Source organism: Chaetodon auriga, chromosome 11 (assembly GCF_051107435.1).
Source record: "Chaetodon auriga isolate fChaAug3 chromosome 11, fChaAug3.hap1, whole genome shotgun sequence".
Classification (NCBI taxonomy): Eukaryota; Metazoa; Chordata; class Actinopteri; order Chaetodontiformes; family Chaetodontidae; genus Chaetodon; species Chaetodon auriga.
The window spans coordinates 6,161,236-6,187,937 of record NC_135084.1 but is presented as its reverse complement, the minus strand read 5'-3'; the positions used below and the strand labels follow the sequence as shown (position 1 = coordinate 6,187,937).

The 26,702-nt window shown below is 45.9% G+C and overlaps 2 protein-coding genes across 2 annotated transcripts in view; both read left to right on the top strand.

Moving 5' to 3' along the window:
- The window catches only part of thada (THADA armadillo repeat containing), an 83,327-nt gene extending 64,221 nt beyond the window's left edge, over window positions 1–19,106 (top strand). The window contains exons 32-38 of the mRNA XM_076742968.1: window positions 81–460; window positions 4,305–4,429; window positions 6,396–6,468; window positions 6,844–6,994; window positions 7,249–7,368; window positions 17,268–17,443; window positions 18,495–19,106. Of these exons, the coding sequence (XP_076599083.1) occupies window positions 81–460; window positions 4,305–4,429; window positions 6,396–6,468; window positions 6,844–6,994; window positions 7,249–7,368; window positions 17,268–17,443; window positions 18,495–18,812 (1,343 nt within the window). The 3' untranslated portion in view covers window positions 18,813–19,106. The remainder of the gene's footprint in view (window positions 1–80; window positions 461–4,304; window positions 4,430–6,395; window positions 6,469–6,843; window positions 6,995–7,248; window positions 7,369–17,267; window positions 17,444–18,494) is intronic.
- Window positions 19,107–21,768: 2,662 nt separating this feature from the next.
- zfp36l2 (zinc finger protein 36, C3H type-like 2) lies at window positions 21,769–25,449 on the top strand. The gene is made up of 2 exons (XM_076742969.1): window positions 21,769–22,074; window positions 22,291–25,449. Exons 1-2 carry the CDS (start codon window positions 21,985–21,987, stop codon window positions 23,491–23,493), a joined length of 1,293 nt encoding a protein of 430 aa, XP_076599084.1. The 5' UTR covers window positions 21,769–21,984; the 3' UTR covers window positions 23,494–25,449.
- Window positions 25,450–26,702: the final 1,253 nt, after the last annotated feature.

Sequence of the window (26,702 nt, the reverse complement as noted above, 5' to 3'; positions counted from 1 at the left end):
CTGGCACCACCCAGTTTCAATAATCAGTTGTAGGAAGATAACCACCCTTAAGATTCATGTGTTTGTCATGTGTTTGTCAGATTCAGAAGTCGCTGATCTCCGTCAGGAAGCTCTGTCCATCCTCATGGCCTCAGACCTCCTCACCTCCGACACTTCCTCTACCACCCTGGGGCCCGGCAGCACCCAGTACCTGCTCAGCCTGTCCCGGGTGGCCCTCAGTGCCAGCGTGGATATCCCTGAGCTCTGGGGGGGCCCTCAGCTCACGAGCCAGCTCCTGCACAGTCTGCTGCGGTGCCCACAGTACGAGGTGAGGGAGCTGGCACTGGAGGGGGTCCTGAGGAGGCTGCAGGAGGGGGAAGAGGAAGAGGAAAAGAAGAGACCTGAGTGGCTGGACGAGACCACCCTGTCTAACCTGATCAGCCTTGCTCTTCATGAGACACACCCCCCGTGTCTGGCCAAGGTGAGACCACACACACATACGCACAGAAGCAATGCAGGAGGTGCATTTGTTAGTTGAGTGTTTGTTGAGAGCCTGTGTGTGTGTGTCTGGCTGTTTTACGGACGCGAGTGTGTGTGTCTGTGTGTGTATGATCCCTTGTGTAAGTCTGTGACAGGCCATAAGCAGCATAATTTCAGACTCCTGTCATCGCACAATGATGAACCCTTACCAAAAAATATGTTTTTCCTATTCATCACAGTTTTTACAGAGCCACAGGGACTTTCGCCGCAAATTGATTAAATGTCCAAATCCATCTTGCAGAGGCTTGCGTGAGAGGCTAATCGGCCGCAGGGGGACACGCCAAGCATGCTGGCAGCGAGCTGACTGGCTAACTCTCGCTCTAACTTACACACACTCGTGAGAGGTTTTGTAAGCTTCCACTCTAACAAGTTTTGGAGGAGAAAATGCAGCCTATTTCCTGTTTGGGGACAGACGGTCTTATTTCAATGTGATCATAAAGCGAGGACAGGCAGCCTGCACATATGCTCTGTCCTGCTCTGTTACTCCTCCAGAGCTGACATGACTCAGCACTGCTGGGACAGTCTGGCTGTATGTGAGTCTGCATGCAGCTGCAGACGTGTGTGTGTGTTTTATGTGTGTTGTGTTTTACCTTTTGGGGGCATTGCCGTGTATGTGTGTGTTTGGCTGTGCATTCTTCGCCAGGCACTGCTTTACAGGGCAGCCGTTAATGTTTAAAGTGTCAGCCTTGTTAAGTGGAGCCTCCCCTGCGCCAAGGACAAGCCAGCCCAACGGGCCAGTTTCCATAGCTCTCCCTGGACTCCAGTGAAGCATTCTGGGAGAGGAGCAGGGAGCAGTAGTCGACCAAGGACATAGTGTTGGTCTGCTAGTCTCTCCAGTGATGGTGCTTCCAGCGTCTGAAGAAAACTATCCTGTCATCTTCAGTCATTATTCATAACACATGTGTTTAAGGAATCTGCTGCATTAGAGGCCTCATAGGAAACAGGACAGATGGAAGTCTGCACGCCTCTGAAACTGTGACTCTTCACATTCTCAAACTTTACACAATATTCAGTACATATCAATGAAGCAAAGATAAAAAAGCACCATATACGGCTGCTTATAGGGTTTCTTGGGTTTGTGTACTTTATTCTAAATTGTAAAATTTCTATTTCCAATTGCTAGAGATACACAGAAGCAGTCCCTTTAGTCCCTGTAGACAAAATGAAATTATTGTTGCAATGAAAAACAAATTAGGAAATGACACACGGGGTCTGTCCCAGCTCATACTTTGACTGCATTTGCCAGCAGTCAAGTGGCTCCTGGTTGTGTGACACTAACTGCTCAACACACTGACACAAATGTAAATACATGGAGATGCTTTGTTAGTTTTATTTTATTTCCCTCCACAGTAAAGCATGTCTAAGTAGGATCAGGTGTTATTACAAGTGTGCATCAATGAGGCTATGAAGTGAACTGGGTGTTGTCTTGTTTCAGACCTGGACGTGCTTGCTGACTACCTGGCAGCATATGATGGTGCACTTTAGTGCTCAAGACAGACCCATGAAATCAAAGCTTAATGGAAAGTGCTTCTAGACAAACGTGCAGATTTGCAGCATGCAGTCTGTTTTTAATGTCTGTTTCTTGAAAGTTTGGAGTTTGTGTTCTTCTGACTCTTTTCTCTCAAAGAAACCAGTCATCCTGTGGTTTTGTGAGTCACACCAGCTACTGTATGAATTTGTATGGAGCCATGGTTTGAGGAGCAGGTGATCTCCTCACATCACTCTGCTCTGAAAAAGTTTTTCTCTTTACACAAACCATAGCCAGTTTGGGGTTTTGGATTCATTCTGATTTTGATTTTGACATTTAAATAAAAGACATGTAGTGACATTTCAGCTGGCAGTCTTGCTCTCTTTGGTTGAAATCTGTCAGGGTTTGGCTCAGGATCCGCTTTTGCCAAGGATGCCAGAAAATACCAGAGAAAAGCAGGGATGCTTTGAGGCTGCCATGGCTAAAAAGGACAGAAAGAATAAGAGCTAGATAGCACCACAGTGTGAGCTGGGTAGAGTGTAATGTTTATTAACGGGCTTGTGTGTGTCTGTTCATGCAGGGTGGGCGTCACTGTTTATTTGCATGTTACGGCTATGGAAGTCTGTACGCCTGAGTTGGCATGTTTTCCTGTGACTGTGTATATTTGAGTATGTGGGCAGTCGAGTGTGTTGCAAGACAGGAGCTCATTAAAGCTGCTTGTAAAAGTCAGAAGCAGCAGAGACGGTCAGACCAGCTGGGTTGGAGCTAACAGTTGAATACCTGGCAGACAGACGGGTGGATGAACAGTGAAAAACACACAGGCAGTAGCCGGGATTTAAACTGTGCGTGTTTTCAGTCACGCGGTAAATGCGGTAGCCAAAAGAATAATGACACTAGCTTGGCTTCACTGGCCCAGTGATTGATTTACTCTCACTGGAGTTGCCAATGGACTCCATGAAGTATTATCTGAAAAATGCACTGTATGTCCACCAACCTCCCTGACAGGTGTAGAGGGCTGCTGTGGTCGTTTGGCACTGCGTGTTGGTGCATCAGGATGTTTCCAAATGACTTGTCTCCAGCAGTATGAAATGTGGATAACATCAGCTGCGTGTGCACACTGTGTGCTATTGTTAAGAGTTTTCTGGAGCCAGTGTTTTTGCACTGTGCTTAAAGTGTGTGTGGCAGCGAAAAACAAAGTGAAAGCACAGCATTGACATGATATCACATCCACATCATACAGTTGTTACAGAAATCCTTTTAGAAAACATCTGGCATTCATTTAGATAAGTGTGTTTCTGGTCACCTCACATATAAGTCTAATTTTCACTCTCCTTTTGGCTCCGTTCTGAGAAAAATGTCTGCCTCTTAAGCTGCTAAATGCTCCACTATGTTTCACTAGCTAGTGGCTAGCTCTAGCTTTGTCCGTCTCAGAACAGCCGAGGGGGTCTACCGTGCTACCTTGTCTTTTTCCTGCTCACATGCACAAATATAAACACACACACAGATGCTTACACACCGACACTGCATGCACCCGCTCGTCCTGCTCTCCACCCACACAGATCCTATAAAGCAAGCTTTATTTTAAAGCTCTAATAACAGGTTGGGCCCTTGAAAGAAATAATAATCATTGAGATATGCAGGAGGAATGTCAACATGTGTTCTCGGCTGGATGTGTGTTTTTAACGGGGGTCTCACGCAGTGGAAAACTAGTCTTTTCCTCCTCTGACTCGGTCAGCTGCCTCCCTCTCTGGAGGAGTGACCGGGCAAAGAAAACAGCATTGAAAGGATGGAGAGGAGGGGGACGCGGCGAGGGGTGAGGGAAGCAGAAAATCAAGTTTAGGAGGTTAAGCTGAACGGATGCGACGAGGAGACGAACGGCAAAGAACACATTACTGCATGGATGAAAGAGGGAGATACAGATGAAAGCTGGGATGTGTCTGCAGCTCTGCACATCTTTGTGTGCTTGCATGCGCTTGTGCATCCATATACATGTATGTGTGAAAGAGAGAGCAAGGCAGCTGTGTACCCGTGGTTAGGGTGTGCATAGGGAGGATCTGACCGGTGTGGTAAAAATACCCTCGGGGCAACTTGCCAGCTGCACTGCAGAGAGGACACCAAAGCTGTGTTGATGGATGGCCCTGAGCAACTTCCCTCACCAGTAGCTCCAAATGTGTGTGTGTGTGTGTGTGTGTGTGTGTGTGTGTGTGTGTGTGTGTGTGTGTGAGAGAGAGAGAGAGATGGAGGTGAAAATGAGTGACTCCATTAATATCTTATTTCTCACTCCTGTGACAACCTGTGTGTCTCTTCCTCTTCTCAGGTCCTCACCGTGTTGTGTGTGTTGAGCTCCAGCAGTGAGCTGCAGTGGAGGGACGATGGAAAGACTTTGTCCCAGGAGAACGTCCTGCTGCACCTTCTTGCTCTGGCTCACAAATCTGCTCACAGGTTAGAGAATATGCAGAAACGTGTGAAACTCATCTTAATGTGATGCACTGTTTGGGCCAAAGGAATGAGTTATTACACTGGACACCGGGACACTTAAATGGGTATGGTCACCTGCAGCACTGAAGGATTTTTCAAAGAAATCACTATAAAATTTGTTGTCTTTTACATTTACAAACTACCAAAATCACAGTTTGGCTCAGTTTGTATATATATGACACAAGTGCTTAAAACAGAGTGTTTCACAGCTCTGTGGAACTGTCATGAAACTTGAAAACACATCAGCATTTCCATTTAATTTTGAAAGTTTTTGCTGATCCACTGTCAGGGGACCAACAGAGAGAGAGACTTTGCCATCTCCAGAGCCCTGCCTAAAAAGAAGTGTGACTGCATTGGAAATATAATGTTTCTCATTTTCTGGGTCTTCTGAAACATTTTAATCTAAACATCTTGTACATAGGCCCTGTTTACTGTGCACCATAGCACACAACAGGCCTTTACCTGTACCTTTAATTCATTTCAAGGTAAATACTGGAAAGGTTAGGCAACTGTGAGTCCAAAACACTTGCTCCCTCCTGAAAACTTCCTGTCAAAACAGTCCTTAAGCAATCCCAGCCGAGCTTTTAGCTGTGATGGATGGAAGAGTCATGAATGTACTACAGGTCAGAATGCAACCACACACTCCTCCTCCTCCATTTCCCTGTTTTTTCTGGCTACCTCCACTTGTGAAAGAGCCCTCACGCTGCTGTGGCAGGCTGGCTGTCAAGCCTTCATTCAGAGTTCCTGGAGGGGGGACTATTCAGGTTCACTGGCTGCACCTTAACCCTGCACCGGGGCACACCTGGACTTATCGGGCCCCTTTCTGCGCGGGTGTTTGTGTGGTTTTTTTATGCATTGTTGCAGTGTTTGGAAAACCAAATTGTCCACCAGCCACAGAGACCAGTGGCTTTTAAGAATAAAAAATAAATCTTTGTCCAAACTGACAGAAGAGATATCAGCACATTTAGATACATGTATGATCTGAATGTACATACATTGCTCAGATGAAGGTCTGATAGACTGAAAGCTCCAAATAAAGTGAAACACAGCAAAGATCTACAGTAAGGTGAGGAAATCTCTTTCATCCAAAATAAAAATAAGAAATGCAAACATGGATGGAAGCTGATATTTGTGCTCTCAAAGGCAGCAGAACATTATTCCTACATTAGATAGATCGACTGCCCACATACTCACACCTGTCCGGCTCAAACCATTATTTTTGTCAGAGTTCAGGAGAGCCTCTTGAGTCACAGGCCCCCTCTTACCACAGACGGATTTGGCACATACTGTTCCAGTATTTGTGTGTGTGCGTGTACTGTAAGCCCTTTGACATGCATTGACAGACACACACACCTTCCTTGACAAGCCACTGCTGTACTTTTCTCACCCCGACAAGAGAATACAGGCTTGAATAAGGATTGGATTACAAAGGCTTTTAGCCCTGTGAAGCCTTTTCCTGGCCGCAATCTTGGACCTGGGGATCCACTTTCCCCTTGGAGTGGCCCCAGGGTTATGATTAGAGCCGGGGAGGGATGGGATTGGGTTGCTGGCTGCCCTTGTCTGCCATGTGATTGAATGGCACTTGGTCTATTGTGATCCATAATGTAGTGGTGAGTACCAGCACACTTCTTTTGTGGATTGTAAGCCAATACAGTTGAGTGATGTGTGTGTGTGTGTGTAGTTGGTGGTGCTGGAGTGTTACGTGTGTGTAATGGTTTCCACAGAAAGACCCGAGGAGCACGTTATCATTTTCAGACACGGTCGCCGCACTGATAAGTAAAATTAAAGGGCTGGCTAACCCAAACATGTACTCTCACTGAGAGACCTCATAAATGTCCACAGGGGAGGGGGTCCCTCTTCCTGGACAGACATTAAAAATAAGCTAACCAATTTTGGAAGCTGGTATCAGGTGTTTGATTTTGTGTTTCAGTGTGGAGCTCCACTGTGCTGCCCTGACCCTGCTCTCTCAGCTGGTGGTTCAAATGGTGAACTCTAACCCTCAGGTAAAGACCGACTGCGCTGTTAATCTCTCAGCCTTGGGTTGAAATTCCAATTCACAAATGTTCTTGGAGAAGATGTTTGTTGTTGCTGCCACCCATCAGCCCAAAGCTGGTTCGTAACTGTGCCTTGTAGCTTAGCACACAGCTTACTGAGCTTACCACAGGGCAAGTCCTGTTATCACCCTTATTTGATTTTAAATGTAGATTTTGACAATTCGTGTAACTGTTATTGTTGTGGACATATTTGCTAACAATCATTGCTGCCGGTTGGTCATGTCAGCCAGTTTTCCTCCTTGGAAAGCAGCGGTTGAATACAAACATAGTGTATGTTACTGAAGGAACTTAATGTGTTTTTTTTCTGATCCATCTGTCATCCAGGGTGCGAATGCAGTGGCTTGTTTATCTCAGTGGGGGGCGCTGGTGTGCTCATGCTGCAGCGAGGAGCAGCCAGTGGAGGTGAAGCTGACAGCTGCCAAGGTGCTGGTCAACTGTACAGCCACTGTGCTGAGCAGCCCTCATCTGCCACTGGGTGAGCCTCGCTTATGTAACCGCTGAGGAAATGTTTACCTCCCGGGCAGTCAACATAAACACTTTGATGTCAACAGAAAAAGTCAAATGTTTGTTGCAAAAAATAAGGCTTTTTCTGAAATCTTTATCTTCTGAAACCTATCAAAGGGCAAGAAATCTTTTTGTGGATCAGAAATGCAGAGCTCATATAAGGAACTGTGTGTTATCTACCTGTGTGTGTGTGTGTGTGTGTGTGTGTGTGTGTGTGTGTGTCAGGTCTGTCCACTACAGTGCCTCTGTGGAGGAGTCTGTTTACGCTGCTGCAGGATGAAGACCAGGAGGTCCGAGATTCAGCCTCTGACTTCATCTCTGTACCAGCACCTCTGCTCAGTACAGGTACACACACACACACACTGCCAATTATGCATAAATATGCTGTTGCTATCTAATACTGTACAGCATACCTGCTCAGCACATGTACACATCCATGATAAGTTTGTTATACACATTTGCCTGCTTGGGATTTACATGCACACTCTTTCAAACACATACACAATGTGACCAAAAGGCAGAAGACACCTGACCATAACATGAGCGTGTTGGACATCCCATTCTAAATCCATGGACAGTGATATGGACTTGGACCCCCCTTTTACTGTTGTTATAGCCACCACTCTTCTGAGAAGGCACAAGATGATGTTCTGTGGGAATTTTCCACCCATTTCAGCCAAAGAGTGTTTGTGAGATCGGGCACTGATTGGGTGGGAGCACCCAAATTACTAAAATGTCCTCGCATCTTATTGCATTAAGAAGAACCTTCACTGGAAGTAAGGGGCCGAGTCCAAACCCTGAAAAACAGCCCTAAACCTTTACGCCTCATCCGCCGAACTGTGATTCATCCATCCATCAGCCTGCAAGATGGTAAAGCATGAGTCATCATTCCAAAGAACATGTTTACACTGCTCCGGAGTCCAGTTGTGGCGTGCTTTACAACACTCCAGCCGACACTTGGCATCGCACACGGTGATGTGACTCTTGTGTGCAGCTGCTGGGCCGTGACAGTTTGACAGTGACATGACAGTGAAATCCATTTCATGAAGCTCCTGGCGCACAGTTTGTGTGCTGATCCTCGCAGAGGCAGTTTGGAGCTCTGCAGCGAGTGATGCAACAGATGATAGGTGATTTTTCTGAGCTATGTGCTTCAGCACTCCTTGCCCCAGCTCCGTGAATTTACATAGTCCACCACTTTTTGGCTGAAAAACTTCACAAACAGACTTGTGGCGAAGGTGGCATCCTTTGACAGCACCACATTTATAGTCACTGAGCTGTTTGTATGGAGATGTCCCGACTATGTGCTGGATTTTATGCACCTGTTAGCAATGGGTGTGGCTGAAACACCTGAACTCAATAATTAGTGGGAGCGCCTACTGACTAGTTGCCATATAATGTTCAACACAGTGTAAGACACCAGTGATAATGCATAAATACTGAAATGTACACATACGACCGTCTATCTGTATAAACAGATGCACATAAAAACGCCACAAACACATGCTGGTGATAAAAAGGGTTGATGACATCATTTCGTGCTAAGAGTCGGGGATCATTCCAGGAACGAAGGGCGCTAATTCTAGTTTGGCAGTTGGGACGCGAGAGTAAAAAGTGTGTGTGTGTGGTTGTGTGTCATTGTTTTGGGAATGTTTGTGGTCTGTTTTCTGAAGAATCGTATGATGGCAGGCCTTACCAGACGCCTCAAGTATACACACAGTAATGACAGTCTTATCCTTATTTAAGCACTCTCCCAATTCTGTCTCACACACACCATCAGAGGACTGACAGCTGCCAGCTCTCAAGTGCCCCAAAAAAAAACAAAAAAAAACAGCCGCAGTGCGACTTCCTGTCCTCACAACACTCACTTCCTTTATTTTCCCAGCTTTCCTCCAGGAGCCACCCTTATTGTGTCTGTCGCCACTGATAGTATCTCATAACATAACACAAGACAGCAAAAACATGTCCTCAAAAGTCTCTGCGGCCCCTCATGGCAACGCTGTTTATGATGGCAGGATGGAGTCATGGGGGAAGACTCAACTGCAGCGCTGATTATTTTAGCTCAAATAGACGTTCTCTTTTTTTTTTTTTTAACTGACCACAGTTTTATTTTATTTACCGTCCATTTAAGACAACTGAGAAAAATCCCAACTTTTCCTTTAAAGGCAGTGTGCGTTTCATCATATGAAGTTCCGGGAAGCCCATTTAAAATTCCTGAAAGTGCTTGGATACCAGGATTTTATCCAAAAGCAATGTGTGTGTGTGGATTTGTGAGTTCTATATGTGTTTATGTACATAAGGCCAGACAGGGTCAGATAAGCCACCAGCTAAAAATCAGATAGGAGCTCAACAGCATGACTAAGATGGAGAAGTTTTCTCTAGAACAGGAAGAGAACACAATAGGCATAATTACAGAGTGGGTGTCCTTATGTGTGTGTGTGTGTGTGTGTGTGTGTGTGTGTGTGGGTGGGTTTGTGTGTGATGAAACAAGAGTGGGGTACCTCCTTTGTCTATCCATATTCACTACTCATTTGTAGTTTACAGTGTGTGTGTGTGTGTGTGTGTGTGTGTGTGTGTGTGTGTGTGTGTGTGTGTGGGAGGCAGAGAGTGTGTTACTTTGTCTCCGTTCTGTTGTGTGACTTCACTCTTTAGCCAAGGTGCTCGAAACCTACTTTAACCTCGGAGATGGTCACGACAGTTGCGCTGAATTCCTGTTTTATTTCAGCTCGTGTCGTAAGCACAGCAGGAATGTAGCGCGCAACACCGAAAGAAGAAATGAGGCGGTAAATTGGTAATGCTGTATCAAATGAATGAGTGACTTGGCCAGAAAAGTTGCATTCCTCACGTTAATGAAAAACAACAGAAAAACCCAAAAGAAATCACATCCCATTGACTGTAAGAAAACAAAACCTTCAATCGGGGAAATATGTCATCTTTCTACTTTGAAAGCTTGAGCTTAAGTGATGTTTCTAAAATTAAATGTAGGGCAGTGAGCAGTGGGGAGGACATTTTGATGCTCGGGGAGCTGCAGCATTTAATGAAGTCATCAGAGCTACATGACGCCGCTTACTGCTGTCAGAGAGAACATTTCACTGGGGCTGTGTCTAACTGTGTCAGCGCGTTAATGCAGGTGGGACGCTGTGTGAAACTTAAATAAAACAGAATGCAGTCATTAGCGAGCAAACTGTGTTCACCATCAACGGCTCTGTGAAGTACGCCCATGCATTCATACAATCACATGTTCACAAAGTGGTGATTTCTTGTTCATGTCAAATTTCGGAAAGCCTTTCTAAAGAGCCATTGTGAAGCTCAGTGACAGGTGGAGCATGGGTGGAGCTGAGGATGCTCCACTGAAGCCTGGTTGCTGAAACCTTGTGTGTGTGTCTATGCCCATAATCGTGCTTAACTTAAAACCTTAATTTAAATGAGTTACATAACAATACAGCCCCGCACAGTTGTCATCAACGGGGAATCAGCTGTAGGGACCAAAACCATTTCTGTACCAGGCTGTAAACATGCTTGTTGGCCCGTTGGGTCTATGGGGACTGACTCACTTTTCCAGCCAGCCTCAAGTGGCCATTTTAGGAAGTGCATTTTCTGGCACTTTTTGCCGTCGGCTTCATTTTTCAGCACTGGAGGTTGCTGCTTAAGCTCGAGTGACACACTGTTAAAATGGTAAAGTTATCGACTACCATGGCAGAGACCTGGAGTTTGATTCCAGCAGTGATACCTTTGACTTGGTGACCTGCATAATATCTCTTGTCAGCAGATTGACTCCCTGCTGTCGGGAAATAGAAATGGAATAGTCCAGCATGCTATTCCACACCATAGCTATATGCAATGCTGTGCCAGTGGAAAAACAGCATTACTGTGTGTTTGTGTGCATGCAGGTTACTGTGTGTGTGTGTGTGTTTGTAATGTGTGTGTGTGTGTGTGTGTGTGTGTGTGTGTGTGTGTGTGTGTTTGTAATGTGCGTGTTTTATGACCTACCGTTGCCGAGTCAAGTATCTGAGGTGTTAGCTGCTTCAGATGGAGGTGTTGACTCCTGGCCCTTTGATATGGAGGAAAGGCAGAGATGTGGGAACATAGGTGGCCTCTGCAATGCACACACACACTCACACACACACACACAAATGCAAAACACTTACCCCCCTTTGGAAAGGACAGAAATTTACATTGTTAATGTACTTTAAATGTTTAAACTTGCTGTTTTGTGGCTGCTAATATTCTTGCTGGACAGTGTAGATTGTATATAAAGCAAATAAGAAGTTTGTTGACAATGTGGTTTATATAGTCAGTGTATGTTACCACTATTTAAATAATAGTTTAGCCTTATTGTTATGCCTTTTAGCTTTCTTATCCAAAGTTAGATGGGAAGATAGATACCACTCTTGTGTGTGTATGTCAAATATGAATAAAGCATAAAGAGTGGAAACAGGGAGCATGACTCATCACTCTGCTCATTTCACTGCGTCACTGGACAGATCCTTCAATAACACATATTCTTTCATCTTTAAGCAGGAGTAGAACTCACCTGTAAAAAATGTGAGAAATGTTTTTGTTTCATGAAAAATAGTCGAATTTTTATCTTTTACTGACAAACTGTCAAACCCGTCCTTAGACTTTAGAGCAGGTACATTCCCAGTCAACCTGTGAAGTGTGTGTGGGAGAGAAATTTGTGCTGATTCACATCAGGTTAGCTGAAGCTCTTCTTTCCAGAGCTGTGAACCACAGTGGAGCCATTGTCTTGGACAGGAAGAGTAAATCTAATTTAACCCAATCCCACCCTCCAGCACCCCCACCCCCACCCTCCACCAGGGTGGACCACATCACCACCACCTACAAAATACCTCCAGACTAATTGGGTCTGAAATCAAACTCCACTCAGCCTTGCTGGACCTCCAGCACTGTGACAGACTCGGGGCAGGAACAGTGGGATCACTTGATGTGTGTGTGTGTGTGATGTGTGTCAGAGCACTGATTAGGATTCTGATTGGCATATTTCCCATAGACTCCTTCAAATGATGCAACCGTTCCATCATTCTGTAAATCTTCAGTTGTTTTGATCCCCCTGTCCTTCTAGAGTAGAGTAGAGTTGACCTCTGTTCAAAAATGCAGTCGTGGCCTCACACGCTCGCATGCGGACATGGCCGCGTTTTCTAGGCCATTCTCAGTGAACCATTACCAACCAGCTCGCCCAGAGTAACCTACTTTGCTTACTGTAAAGCCAGCAAATGCCTGAGCAGAATCTGCCATTCATGTGTCCTTTCCCCCAGTTCATTCATTTACAGTGGATGACGCAGATGGATGGAAGCGAGCGACCTGACAGTGCTGAAGGACACTCATTAAACCGACCATGTCCCATTATAGCACAACACTCACTCAGCCATTAAAGCTGGTTTTATGTTAGTTTGAGTTGGATGAATCGCAGACAGGAGAAGTGTTTTGTGAGACTAATTTGAGAAGAAACAGTGAAGTACACAGACGCCGGAGGCACTTGTTGCTTCAAGAGAATTACTCAACTTTTGATTTGCGGCTTTAACCTTTACTTTTGGAATAAATAAGCTATAATTTCACCCTCCAGTGAAAACACAGAAAAAGAAATGTCATTTTTTCTGCTTTCACCATCTTTGACCAAAAAAGCAATGTGGGGAATAAGTTTTTAATGATTTAGTGGGTGGTGTGAAATTAAGTCACATGTCTGCAGTGATGACTGGTGTCTGCAGGCTGTGTTGAAGTGTGTGCACATTGTTTTCATTGCAGTCTGCAGCAGCGGGCTGGGATGTGTTTTGAGATAGTTCACATTGAGTCAGGGAACGTCAAGGAAGAGGAAGAAAATCCTTCCGAGAAGCTGTCAGTAGAATGTGTCGTAGAAGTAAATCCTTGCACTCACTCTGGTCCTTTATCAAAGCTTATTTACCATGAATATCCATCACTGATGCACCTTGAGAGACAACAGAAAACACTCGTCTTCCTCCATATCATCACTCTTCATCTCATCGCCTCTCGCACACCAGGTGCCGTGCATGCAAGCATCTTGTCATTCTGTAAATGTGCTGTCTGAATTCAGCCGTAAGGATCATTCATGTAGAGAACACCTATGTCTGAATCACAGAAGGACGTTTCTTTTAAAGGGGCGCTCCACCCACTTCACGCAGGAAGTTTACTCATCATGAGGAGTACTACTCCACCTGCGGATCTGGAGGAGCTTTCCAAAGTTTAAAAATATAACCCCAATGATGTCATCAAGGGCTATTGAGTTGCTTTCTGGGAACTGTGGGATCCAAGTCAAGACATCTTGGCCTCTGGTGCTCTTTGCTGTTTGGTTGGAGTGACTGCAGGTGAGGGTGGAGCTTCCATAGACGGAGAGGAGTATCTCTTGGCTCCCTGTTGAGGCAGCCATTGATTTGTATTTGATCCACCGGCTGAACCAAACACTGACTGGTTTTCACGACAGCAGTGAGCTCGGACTACGAGCGCATTGTCAGACCATTATTTCTATGGTAATGCTCAACATTCACTCAGTTTTGTGCTATTATTATTCAAGGTAACGTTTCCTGTTGGTGTTGTTGTTGTTGTTGCTGCTGCTCTGGTCTCTGTTTCTCGTCAGCCACCAGAGGAAGTCGAGGCTGTAAAGTGTGTGTTTTTATTTCACACTTCTCTCTATCTCGCACCTATGCTTCCTGGTGTCTCGGCTCCACTGAAGCGTCTGCAGCACTCCGTGTGTCCTGTGTGATGAAGGAAGCCTTCCTCTGAGCATTTGTGAAGATCAGTGTTGTGGGTGTTTTGCTGTCTTGTCACACACACACACACACACACACACACACACACACACACACACACACACACCCCTCCATCGTCTGATCACAGATGAAGTCCTGCGTATAGATCTTTGCTGTTGGACAGACAGTCTTTGTCCAGGCTGTATGGATTAAAGACCTGACTGGTGTCGGCAGCTTAAAGCCCTCAGGTGGGGTGGGTGTAGTTGAAGCAGTAAGTTAAAGTGGGGCTTCGAACCCAAATTCCTCTGATGTGGGCGGCTGAGCGGAGGAATTACATCCCAACACAGTGAACATGATGACACCAGCGAGTGGAAGAGTGGGGCGGGAAGCGCTTTCTCTCATTTCACTGTCCTGACAGCCCGCCGACAGCCCCCACCCACCCCCTTTCCTCCCACTCCTCCTCCGCTCAGTGGGACATCTAACACCCCCCAGCTGCAGAGGCTCAGTGAGGATTTACTGAACAGCGATGGTCTCTTCACTCTCTTAATTTAATTCAGGGACTTTAATGACACGACTGTTGATGAGACACAACGAGGCTGCAGCAGCGCGCAAAGCCTCCACGTTCAAAAACCAGATAACAGATTATGCAGACGTACAATATTGTTGTTTGACATCGTGCTGCTATCGGTGGTTTATAAATACACAAGTTCCACAATTTAGCACACTCAGTCACACAAACAATCTCCTTTACTAGTAAACATGGACAGATCCCATCATTCTGCGCTGAGCCTGGGTGTGTGTGTAAAAACAAATATGAAGCAAAAGATGATAGTACACTGCATGTATGTAATACATTCAGATGAGCTGGCAGAAAAGGGAAGGAAATGAATCAGTACAATGCAACGTTAGATTCATTTTGCATGAGGTGGCATGTGTTGTTTTTTGTTGTTTGGATGTTGGGTTGCAGGAAGGTTTGCGGGAATGTCTTCACAGCTATTAGATGGTTTGCCGTCCAATAGTTAACCCCAGCTGCACTTTGTATTTAGTGTAAGTATCAATTGTTAGCATTTAGTTCAGTACTCATACAGAGTGTCATTTCATTCATTCGCGTGTGTGATCACACTATATAGTCAAAACCTGCTATGAATTAGCATGTAGTACAGGACTGGGACACAGCTTTTGGTTACAGCCCAAGTCTGGAACCAAACACTGTGACGTGAAGCTGCCAGGCTTCAGAAGCTGGAAGCGGTTCACGTCCACCAACCCACAATTTTTTATCAATCATTAACAATCATTTGGGACGCAATGAATAAAAAAGGATCCAGGTTAGTAAAATAAAGGTCAGCCAGCGATGGAGGAGGGGTTCTGTGGACTGACGGAGCGAGTTAAAGAGCTGCTGGTCGAGGCTGAAAACTCTGCAGAAGCTCAGAATGGTACAACTGTTATACTGTTTCCACAAGTGGCACAAGGTTAAGTTTTTCCCTCACACCCCTGCCCTGCCCAGCTCAAATGTACTACAAGAGTGCCAGTGGATAGAGTGTGTGCCAGTGGATGCCAACTGCACAACACACACACACACACACACACACACACACACACACACACACACACACACAGCCTCACCCCATCTTACTCAAACCCATTCATTCAACAGCTGGCACAGATATTGTCATTTGCAGAAAAAAGACATGTCTGACATAAACTCACACAGTCTCCCAGTGCAAACAATACCTGCTCAGGACTAAACTCATGCCAGCACACACACACGCACACTCATATGCGCACACACTACACACGCAACACATGGCGGTAACAGCATGAAAGACAATCCCCTTGAGAAAAGGAGCATTTTGCGCCCAAAGCTCGAGGAGGGAAATCACGTTAAGCGATGTGTGAAACCTCCGTAGAAAAGGAGATAAATTGAATGCAGCTAAAATTTCCTATTATGTTCCTATTATGGGGGCTGTAAAGGGTTGACATCAGAGGCAGAGCTGGTCCCAGAGAGAGGCGGCTTCTTGGTAAAGAAAGGAATTTGTCACTCAAGCTCCTAAACTCTTAAATCTCCTCTAATACGGTACAATCAACAGCCTCTAATGTTCACAGGCCGGGTTTCCCTCTCCGCTCAGACTTCAGGCTCTGCTTGATTTTACGCCTCCTCTCTGAAGAGGAAAAACAATCTGGGTTCCCAACCCTGACTGTGTGTGTATGTGTGTGTGTTTTATACTGTATGTGTGCCGATGGGGGTCCATATACCTCCACCCTCCCTCCCTCCCTCCCTCCCTCCTCTCTTCCCATAGTGGTAGTGTTTTGGCTAGTGGCTCTCGAAGCCTTTTGAAGTCTGTGGTGTTATCTGGGTGTCAGCTGTGATGAGGATGGTCAAGGTGGGAGAACAACACTCGCACCCAGTCACTGACACACAAACTCTGCGTCAGATAGTTGCTGCGTGGACAACTGGAGTCGTTAAATGAAGTCATACGTTATGTTTTCCCTCTGTTTGAAGTGTGTGTGTGTGTGTGTGTGTGTGTGTGTGTGTGTGTAGAAGCACTACAGCAACAAAGGACTACTTGTAGAAGACTACAAATAGCAAGAGTACCAAACGCATGAATTTATTTTTCGTGATTACTGGCAGTCTCCACATGTAAAAAAGAAAAGTCTGCATGAACATCATTCTCACATATGTAGGCAATCCATTCATTAATAAGCAGGAAGTAAACAGGAAGTGGAAAGTAATGGTTGCGCTCGCTGCGCGTGCATGCTGGTGCAACGTGCAGAATAGTTTGTGAATCCGCTCACACACACCCTGATTGCGGTTGGTTATATGAGTTATAGTTTTATTTCCCAGAAGGCCGTCCAAGCCCAGAGATGACACACATGCGCACACACGTCTGGAGCGCACTGTCAGCACGGCATCTTTTAAACATCCACAGGCAGCAGCTGTTAGAGGCACACGAGAAACGAGGCTATTGAGGGAAATCAGGTGAACGTATACGTGCTCGGTAATCATATTCCTGCACTGCTGCACACTAGATTTTTGACCAAAGCTGCCATATTTATTTCATATTTGATAATCCTGCAGCCTAAGATCTTTCACATTTTTAATTTTTTTTTAGGGGGGGGGGGTGTTTTTTCCTCACCTTGCTTGTATTCCTGACCTCCTACCTCAAGATTAGCTTGAGCATAACCTTTGATCCCGGGGCAGAGGCCCTCTGGTCATTCCAAAGCTGAACTCCAGACTGAAGGTGAAACAACCATAAGGTCGAGCACCGCTCAGCTGACGGTCACCTAATGACACGGCATCTGAGCAGTAGGTGTGTGGGCGGGGGTGGGAAAGCTTGACCCAGTCACAAGCTGTTTGTGATTTGGACAAAGATGATTTGTGATCTTTGAACACGCTTGTTTATTGTTCACTCATAGCCTGGCTGCGTTCAGTGCTGCTTGCTGTGCGTCTGTAAACTAGTTTTGCATGTCTTGAATGTAAACCGCTGTTTACAGACTGAATAAACGTGCGGGCTCCTCTGTCCTCAGATGTGGCCGCCGTCTCTGTGTGTCCTCCAGTAGCCCTGGACTCGGGCGTGGGACTCCTGTGTCGGCTGTTTGAGCTGTGGGGGCAGGTACCAGCGGGTGTCATCGCCCTGACAGAGTGGCTGCTGGGAGAGGAAGAGGGCCACGATGAGGCAGTTGCAGAAGACGTTTCCAGTCTGGTAAGAATCTGTCATGTGACTAAAGAGCATCCAGGAATTTGTGTTTGTGGCCTTGGAGTAGATACATATTGACAGCTAAGATTGTTAAACAGTGGGACAGAAACATCACGAACAGTACAAATGATTTCCATGAAGTGAAACTGATGACGGATAAACATGGTGACTGTCAGGGTTTCTGTGCTACGTCAGCGATCGGTCATTAACCGCCAGGGTGGAGCAAATAAGACGCTAGTCCTTAAGAACCAATTTGACTATCAACAGACTTTTAAGAACTAAATTTCCTTTAAATATTACCACATGAACTGTAAAATCAGGAAGAACAACAAGCCTGTGACTCAGGGTGCTTCATGTGGTGTCTGTAAAGTGTGGAATCACAGGGACACATAGCACCACCTTTATTTGTCTTGCTGCTCATGATTCGTCCTGCTCACAGTAGTAGTCACAGCAGCCGCGTGCTGTTCAGTTTGGGTCCTATTTAGTCGGTTGTTTGTCTCTAATCAAGACTTTGAAAACAGCCCCGTTGAACAGCTGAGAGGCAATGGAAGACATCACTTTGAGCAAAGTCAATTGTGCACGATTGGGGTTCCTAAATATTCTCAGCGGTTTTGTGCAAGGTGCTGTAGGCACTAATCATGGGTCTAATGGAGGCATTTTTGAGCTCATTTTTTGGTTTTACAGCACACAACTTTCTGTTTTGGTTCTCTCTCGCACAACAGACAGACATGGTTTAGTGACGAGCTGGTGAACAGTGTGCAGTATGTAACAGCCACAGAGCCAGATATTTCCCTGAAGAGTTGGTGGAGACTAAGCTAGAAGGAGGGTGAATATTGAACTCACATTTGTCAGGCTGCCAGAAACACGACGCCGAGTGAATGCTAATGCTGCTCTGTGTCTCTTAGATGTGGAAATAGGCAACAGTTTGCTAATATGTTAATCAAATCAACTTTATAATGATATATATAATTATGTTTCCAGCTCGATCTGCTTCCCCCACATGGCCAGAAAGTCCCACAACACCCTTTAAATTATCTCCCATTTTGCTTGTGACCAGGATGAAGAGGACTTCCTGTTTGAGAAGGGGGACCTGAACCTGTGGGCCGAGCCGGTCCAGTGGGTGAAGCTGCTCCACAGACACCTTGGCTCCCTCGTCCTGGCCTTCAAGCAAAGCACGGGGATTGCAGGGCCGGACCAGGTCCACCAAATGCTTACACTGTCAGCTCAGGCCAAAGCCAAGGCCCTCGGTTCCCAGCAGGCCCTGGACTCCCTCCCTGCCCTGCCCCAGTTCTCCTGCACCATGGAGCACGCCCGGCTGCTGCTGCGGCACCAGAGGGCCAGTCTGGCTCTAGATGTGCTGGAGAGGTTGAGGTAGAGGAGTCAGCAACGTTTGGCTCTGATAGCACCAGATTTTTAATTCTAGGGACAATGACTTATGTTCTTCACAGAGCAAACGTTATCAGATTAATGAACCACTTCAATGAACCAACATGAGACCGGCTTTGTGGGCAAGCCTTTTTATTATCAAATGAAGGGAATGAAGGAAACAGGATTTTTTTACTCTGTACTTCTCTCTTGCTTTGTCTTACAAATTGATTACAGTACGTGTTTATGATTTTTAATCTTTGATGTCTTTTTAATTAAATATGTCTGAAATGACTGAGTTTTTCATTCCGACGTTCTGTTTCCCCTTAAAGCAAAGACAGAAAGTTGAACGTGTCACTTCTTTAAGGTTGATACTTTTATCATTTTGAAAAAAGGCTGGAGAGACAGATAAGAATAATAATATTAGAATAGTGTGAATGGGCCTGGCAGTCTGAAGCCATAACAATAATTCAGCCGGAGCTTGCGCAAAACAACACTTGATGCCCTGTTCTCATATCAGTGGGAATGTGTCACACGACAAACTTCAACAGTGTCAGTATTGAGTCCACAGACTGTGCTGCTTTCTCCACGTCTAGCAGGGATTTAAGGTTGGAACAAAACAACTCAGCGCCTAAAGCTTCAAGCACAACTTCAATGGTGCGATTGTGCAGTGACCGAGCTTTATGACTGAGGCATGGGATTGTGAAAGCAAGTGTTTTCTCTGACACGTCACCAGAGTTGTATTTCAGTATACACTTTGACTTCTACTGTATGTTTATACGAGGTGTTATTTTCCTGTGATATTTAATTTACTGCAGGATTCTTCCCATCGGACTGTGTTTTTATGCTTCCCTCTACTTTTCCTGGTTATGTAATTAGGACGGCACAATGGACTACTGTCCTGTGCGTGCGCGTGTGCGTGTGCACGTACATGTACGTGTGTAAGAATGTGTGTGTGGATTCATACTGCCCTCTCATACAGCTGGACCCTTCTCCCTCCCTGGTAGCCATGTTCCCTGTTACAGTAAAACTGACGTAATGTTTTGGAACAGCTCGACATCCCCCAATAAAAACAGAGCCGTGTGATGGGAGAGCGGTTTCTGCGGACGAGGACATGTTCAAGGGATTTCTCAGGAGCCTCTCCATGTCTGTCCTTCACATTAAACTATTTATCACAACTTGCAAAGCTCAAATAGTCCTGGGGCAGCCCTCAGCCTAATTTTAGGGTTGGTAGTAGTAGATTCCAAGCTCTTATGTCACTTGTTTTTCGCCTGTTGCTATTTTCCCTTTTTTTTTTTTTCACCCCCTTCCAACCAAACCGTTGAGCGCTTGAGAGAATATTGAAGCATGTCTCAGAGAAAGATCATTTTTTAACCACTCTTTCAATCATGATCCTCTATGGAAAAGATTTAATGGTTACCAGTGTCGCAGAAACCGGCAATTTCTGGTGATATGTGTAGCACAGAGTTTTTACACCCTCCTGACCAAAATATCTGCCTTGCGGAGCCCTGATATAGAGCCCCGTCCTCTGCTGCCAACTCTGCAATCTTTCCACTGTGGTTTTTTAAAACTTGACCTCACTCCAAGAGCAGAGTGGAGTAGTTTGACATTTTCATGTGAACATTCTGCCATCCTGGGAAGGTTACATCATGCTGAGACAGGAGCAGCTTATGGCAGCCGCACTGCACGCTGACTACAAAGGAGGGACTGTGGCGACCGGGTGGCTTTGTTGAAATGACCAAAACATCTCTAAACGTGGATGCTTCTCTGTGCCTGGAACTCTACTTTATCCTCCCTGTGAAAAGAGGAGCCATAAAAGACCGTTTCTTGCTCTAAAAGTGTGACATTATTACAGTTAAATGGGCCTGAATGTAGCTTGAGGTCTTGCTCCAGCTCCGCTCAGCAGGTGGCGCCCCGGTCTCTTCCAGTCAGTTCCCGTTTTGCTCTCATGGGGGCAGTGTTGCTCTGCTGTACCACATGAAAACCACATTCCTGCAGTCTGGGCTCTGAGATTGGGAAAAACAAGTTATGGTTAGGAACTTAGAAGAGAGGTTCAGAAAGATTTAACCAGAGTAAATCCATGTTGTGTTTGTAATGAGTCAACACGCTTTAGGAGCGCAGATTTCTAATCTTAAGGTGAAGTTATTTTGAAGTTTACTTTTGAAACAATACAAAAGTGGGTCATGTGACCACAGTGGGCATTAACATGGCTATTTTTCCATGTGTAGCTGACTGGAATAGGCTGCTGTTGCACTGTGGAAGTTGATTATGCAACCAGTGGATTCTAAAAATTGTCCTGCACTCTGCCTGGACTCCTCTCCGCTCATACTTGTGGTCTCACCCCATCCACAGGCAGAGAGAGGGAGAGGCAGTTTCCTTCCATTACAAATACATGTGTCAGCTTCCAAGTGTGGTGGTCCAGAGGCTGGAGGGGTGGCCTTGTCACTGGTGGGTCGCTGGGCTGGGAGGCAGGGGGTGTCGGGAGGAAAAATGTCCCTTTAACTTAAATTCAGCCTTGGAGCTTTTGAGCAAGGCAGCCAGCCCCCCAGCACACTGCTTCAGTATAGAGCCCAGGTAGGCTTCATTAGCTGGAGAGCCGCCTGCATGCACAGCAGACGTCCCCTGATGCTTTCACATTCTTTCTCAGCGAGAGTCAACCCCGAAAAGCAAAACCAAACTTCCACAAAATTGGTTGTGTGATTAAAAGAGAGAGAGAGAGAGAAAAAAAAAAGTTTAGAGGGGGTGTGAGGAAGGGGTGGGGGGAGCGGGGTGGGGGGGGTGCAGGGCTTGGATTTCAAGGCGTGGTGTTAAAGAATAGGCGGCCAACCGGTGAATGGAAGTTTTTTTTTTTTCTTTTTCGGAGAGGAGGGGGGAGGAGGCGGCTCCTCGCAAAACTTTGCAGCGCCTTGAGTTCGCCCCTCCCTGACCACCGCCAGGCTTTTATAGCCATGCGAAAAGGCTGCAGCGCACAGTGAAGCACTCTGGCTCAGCGCTTCTCGAGGGGAGGAAATAAAGCCACCTACAACTCAACAATACAAACCAATCCCCCCTTTTTCTACTTCTTCTTCTTCTACTACGGACTTAAACTGCACATAAACTTTTAAAGCAACTTTTTCCACAACCAAAACCAGTCGTGGCACAAACTACCGCCCGTCGCATTCAAGGATCCTGGTCGGTCCTCCATGAAAGAGGGAGTGCGGCAGCAAACTTGGGGAAAAGAGATGTCTGCGACCGTCTTGTCTGCTTTCTACGACATGGACATGCTTTACAAGGTAAAAGTCTGATATGATAAGGTGTTTCTTTCGGGTTGCATTCATAGCTGAGCGAGCGTGCTTCAACTTTAGAGGAGGTCGCATGTGTTCAGCTGCAACAAGTTGTCACGTTGCAGACAAACAAAGTTGTCTTGAACGCGTCATGTGGACTAAATAGTCCCAGGATTTGTGTTTTAAATGCATCGCTAACTCGTGTTTTTTTTTTCCTTCCCACAGCAAGATAAAAGCATGAACATGAACGCTCTCCACATCAACAGCATGCTGGACAAGAAAGCGGTGGGGGCTCCGGTCACGACTCCGGGCTCCAGCGGCTCCTTCACGCCGGGATTTTTCCGCAGAAACTCGACCAGCAACGTGGAGGCGATGAACAACGGCAACAAGTACTCGATGGGCTCCTACAGCAGCCTGAAGGAGAACACACCGAGCAGCAACAGCAGCGCCACGGCCCTCATGAACAAGGAGAACAAGTTCCGCGACCGCGCTTACAGCGAGAACGGAGACCGGGGTGTGCTGCAGCAGAAGCCCGGCTCTCAGATCAACTCCACCCGCTACAAGACCGAGTTGTGCCGGCCCTTCGAGGAGAACGGGTCGTGCAAGTACGGAGAGAAATGTCAGTTCGCTCACGGCTACCACGAGTTGAGGAGCTTGTCCCGCCACCCTAAGTACAAAACGGAGCCGTGCCGCACCTTCCACACCATCGGTTTCTGCCCGTACGGTCCCCGGTGTCACTTTATCCACAACGCTGACGAGCGCCGGCCCGCTCCCGCCGCCAACGCCAACGTGCAGGCGGGGGAGGGCCGGTCGGCCCGCGAGCTGTGTGGCTACGGCCACAGGGAGGTCCTGCCGCCGCAGCAGCTCGGCTACACCCAGAGGGACAGACCAAAGCTTCACCACAGCCTCAGCTTCTCCGGCTTCTCCATCCACCACGGAGTCGAGTCTCCCCTGCTCGACAGCCCCACGTCCCGGACCCCACCGCCACCCACCACCGCCTCCTCCTGCACCTCCGCCTCCAGCTTCTACGAGGAGGTGCTTTCTCCCAACTCGGTGTCCTGCATCAACAGTGCCTTCTCTTTTCCCGGACAGGACTTAAAAGCCTTACTGGCCCCCCTGGCTGTGCACGGCCCCAGCGGCTACGCCAACAACCACTCCACCGGTGCCTACTACGGGAACATGCAGAGCAGCGTGTGCCCGCCCTCCCCTCCGACCTACAACATGAGCCACTTGCAGGCGCTGCGCCGCCTCAGCGAGTCGCCGGTGTTCGAGCCTCCTCCCAGCCCGCCAGACTCGCTCTCTGACCGGGAGAGCTATGCGAGCGGGTCCCTCAGCTCTTCCGGGAGCCTCAGCGGCTCCGAGTCCCCGAGTCTGGACGCTGGAAGACGTTTGCCAATCTTCAGCAGGCTGTCGATTTCAGATGACTAATCGTGTTTTGTTTTCATATGGATTTATGGACGGGTCAGGCAGGGTGGTCGAGGAGCCCCGGGGGTGTCAGTGAGTGAGGTAGACTGTCCTTCAAGCAGAGGATCCCGGTTAAGCCCCCTCACCTCCGGCCCTCCAGCCTATTTCAGCAGCAGCAGCCACCCTCCTGAAGTGCCTTTGAGCAAGACAGTGAATCCCTAGCAGCTCCAGGGGTGCTGACCCTACTCTGACCTCCCTGGAGGGGGGCAAGAGCAGAGAATTTCACCCACAGGGATCAAGCTTCATACAGTTTAAAGTGTCCTTGACCTGGCATTAGTTTAGTATTTTTTTTTCCTTGTATGTAATATAGCTGTATTAAAACTTAGATAGCAAACAGAAGGCATTCCATCAGTGCCTTGCCCAAGGGCTCGTGGCAGCCCCCTCTCCTTTTGCTCTATCAGGCAAGCCACACTTTTCCTGGGATTAGATGTGTGGGTAACATGACTTGACAAGAAGAAGAGACTGTAAGCGGTTTTCAGATTTCCTCCCATCCTGCCAAGAATATGCCTTGACTCAAAGTAACAGTTTTTTTTTTCTTTATCAAAGCGTGTTATTTTTTTTTCTTCTTCTTTCCTCTCTGAAAGCTTCAACTTCCATTCCAGACCTGTCCTGTCCCAGCGCCACCCAGTGGTTCGTTTGGTTAGTCTAGTTTGTTGCTTGGTTAAAAAGCACTCTTGAGTTGGGTTTGTTTGGGGAAATCACTGCTGATGGTTGAATATATATTTTTTTAGCTGTTTTTGAGTGATTTACATAGCTGTGCATAACTGGCTATGGACTATTTAACTTATTTATTATCTTGTGAAAAAAGTATAGGCTACATTGGTAATTTGTGTCCATACTGTATTTATCAAGTATGATGAAGCAATAGATCTATATTCTTTTATGTTTAAATTATGATCGCCATTATTAATCTGCATAAAGTGGAGTGTATGTTCTTTTCACAGTAATATATATATTTTGTTTTTTTTTCTCCTTTTTTTGTAACTTCACTTGGTTATTTTTATTGTAAATGAGTAAAAAAAATCTTAATTTAAGAGAACGTATGTGATATTTATTTCATTAATTTTGTTTCCTTGTTTACGTTTATTAAAAAAAGTTTGCGTGATTGCTGTTTGCTCCTGAGGTTGTGTCAGTGCTGTAGAAGGCTTTTTTTTTTTTTTTTCTCTTTTTCGAGGATCCCTATTTAGATGTTTCTGTAGAATGTATAAACAATGTGGTTGTACAGACCGTCCAAACCTTACTTCTTTTGTTGATCTAGATCAGACTTCAGTGACAAAGAACCCAAGTCAATAAATTAACCAAAAAGTATTTTTGTTTTCTCTCTGTTTGCACGAGGTCACACTGTGATTCCAGCCACGTGCTAAAGAATGTAGCAATTCCTTGTGCCCCAGTATTATTGTGTAGTGCCTATGGGGTTCACCATCTTGACATGCCTTAAAATTAACCAAATAAAGTATTTTTCCTACATGGCATCTTTTATACACAGGTTGAACTGAATGTAGTGTTGGATTCTGAAACTTTTTTTTTTTTTTTTTTAAAGGTTGTTACCACTCAGACACTCTGACAGCAACAACCGTAACCTTTCTAAATCCCCATTCCTCTTATTATTTTCGTTTCCTTTTGCTCAGTTTTTTCTTTTTTTGATATTGAGATCTAGTCTGAGTCTTGAGTTTGCTGGAGAGGGAAGTGGATGAACACGTTTGGTTTGTACATAGTAGGTACAGGGGGATGCGCACTATGTACTTTTGACTACTTTATCAGAAGTAAAGCTTTTTGAATGTAACAAAAAACGGACAAAAAGACAACGAGAGTTGTAATATTTTTTTGGGGGAGTCAGTTCACTACAAATTGAGTGTGAGACTGTTAACTTTGTACTGTACATTTTTTGTAGTTCTCCCAATAAAAATCATTTTGAAAAAGCTTCACGCTGCCAGGCTGTGCTTTCTTACACATATGAGAATGAAAATCAAAAACATGAACTGGTGATGTTGAGCTGCAGAGAGTGCAGCGGTGGTTTTCATGCTGCCCACAGGTGTAAGAGCACCACTGCTGTCTTCCTCCTCCAGTGGAAAAACTCTGGAGGCTGAAGGGGAGGAGTGTGTCCTGGGTGCAGCGAAGCCCCAGCTGCTTTGTGACACTACTTGGCCTGGGGCCATCAGGGGGGCCTTGCCATGGGTTAACAGTAAAATCACTGACCGGTTCATTTCCAGACAAAGACATGGCCCTGAATTCATGTCTCCTGTCTGTCTAAAGACCTGATGGTAGACTCTGGTCCAGGGGAAATCTGCTTCTGACAGCTCAATATAAACATGGAAAAGCAACATCACCGCAGAAACTGATAGACGTAACTAAAGTGTGTAATATTACATAATCTGTAATGTTCTGCTATAAAGAGAGTGATGAGCGATGTGTGTGTGCCATCGGAGGAATGAGGTCTGGAATTTTGAAATGGAAAAAGTGTAGGAGCCCAGAGCCACAGGAAAGTCAGTGCGTGTGTTGGTGGCTCAGGCTGTCAGGATAAGATTTTAATCTTTTAATATGCAGTGCATTATGATCCTTTTTTGTGACATAATATACACTGGCACTCACAAAACCCCGTGGGGAGCAGCTATGTGAAGGATATATGATGACTAACCTGTGGTGGGAGAAGTAGTCAGATCCTTTCCTACAGAAAAAGCACCTATGCCACAATGTAAATAGACTAAATTACATAGACACACCGATAGATAGATAGATAGATAGATAGATAGATAGATAGATAGATATTATAGATGGTTCCCAATCTTGGGTCAGGCTCAGTGAGTCACAAGATAAATCTGAGGGGTCATGAGATGATTAAAAAGAAAATTGTTTCTGCATTCTTATATTGGATAATTTGACCTATTTGGGCTTCAAATAGGTATTCAAAGGAGACTATCCGAGGAGGGGAACTGTCTCTTTGGTGGAACTGCGAACAACTCGTCACAAAGAACTCTAACTGCTTTTGTTGGAAGTAGTAATGAGCCAAAGGTGTTGGCATCCTCTGGTTATATTTTGAGCCATGTATTTGTATTATATATGTTTTTATGGAAAATCTTCATCTAACTCTATCTGGCAAATACATGTCAGGAGGTAAAACATGCAATATTCTCTCCTGAAATCTAAAAGACACATAATGCAGCAGAAAATGGAAA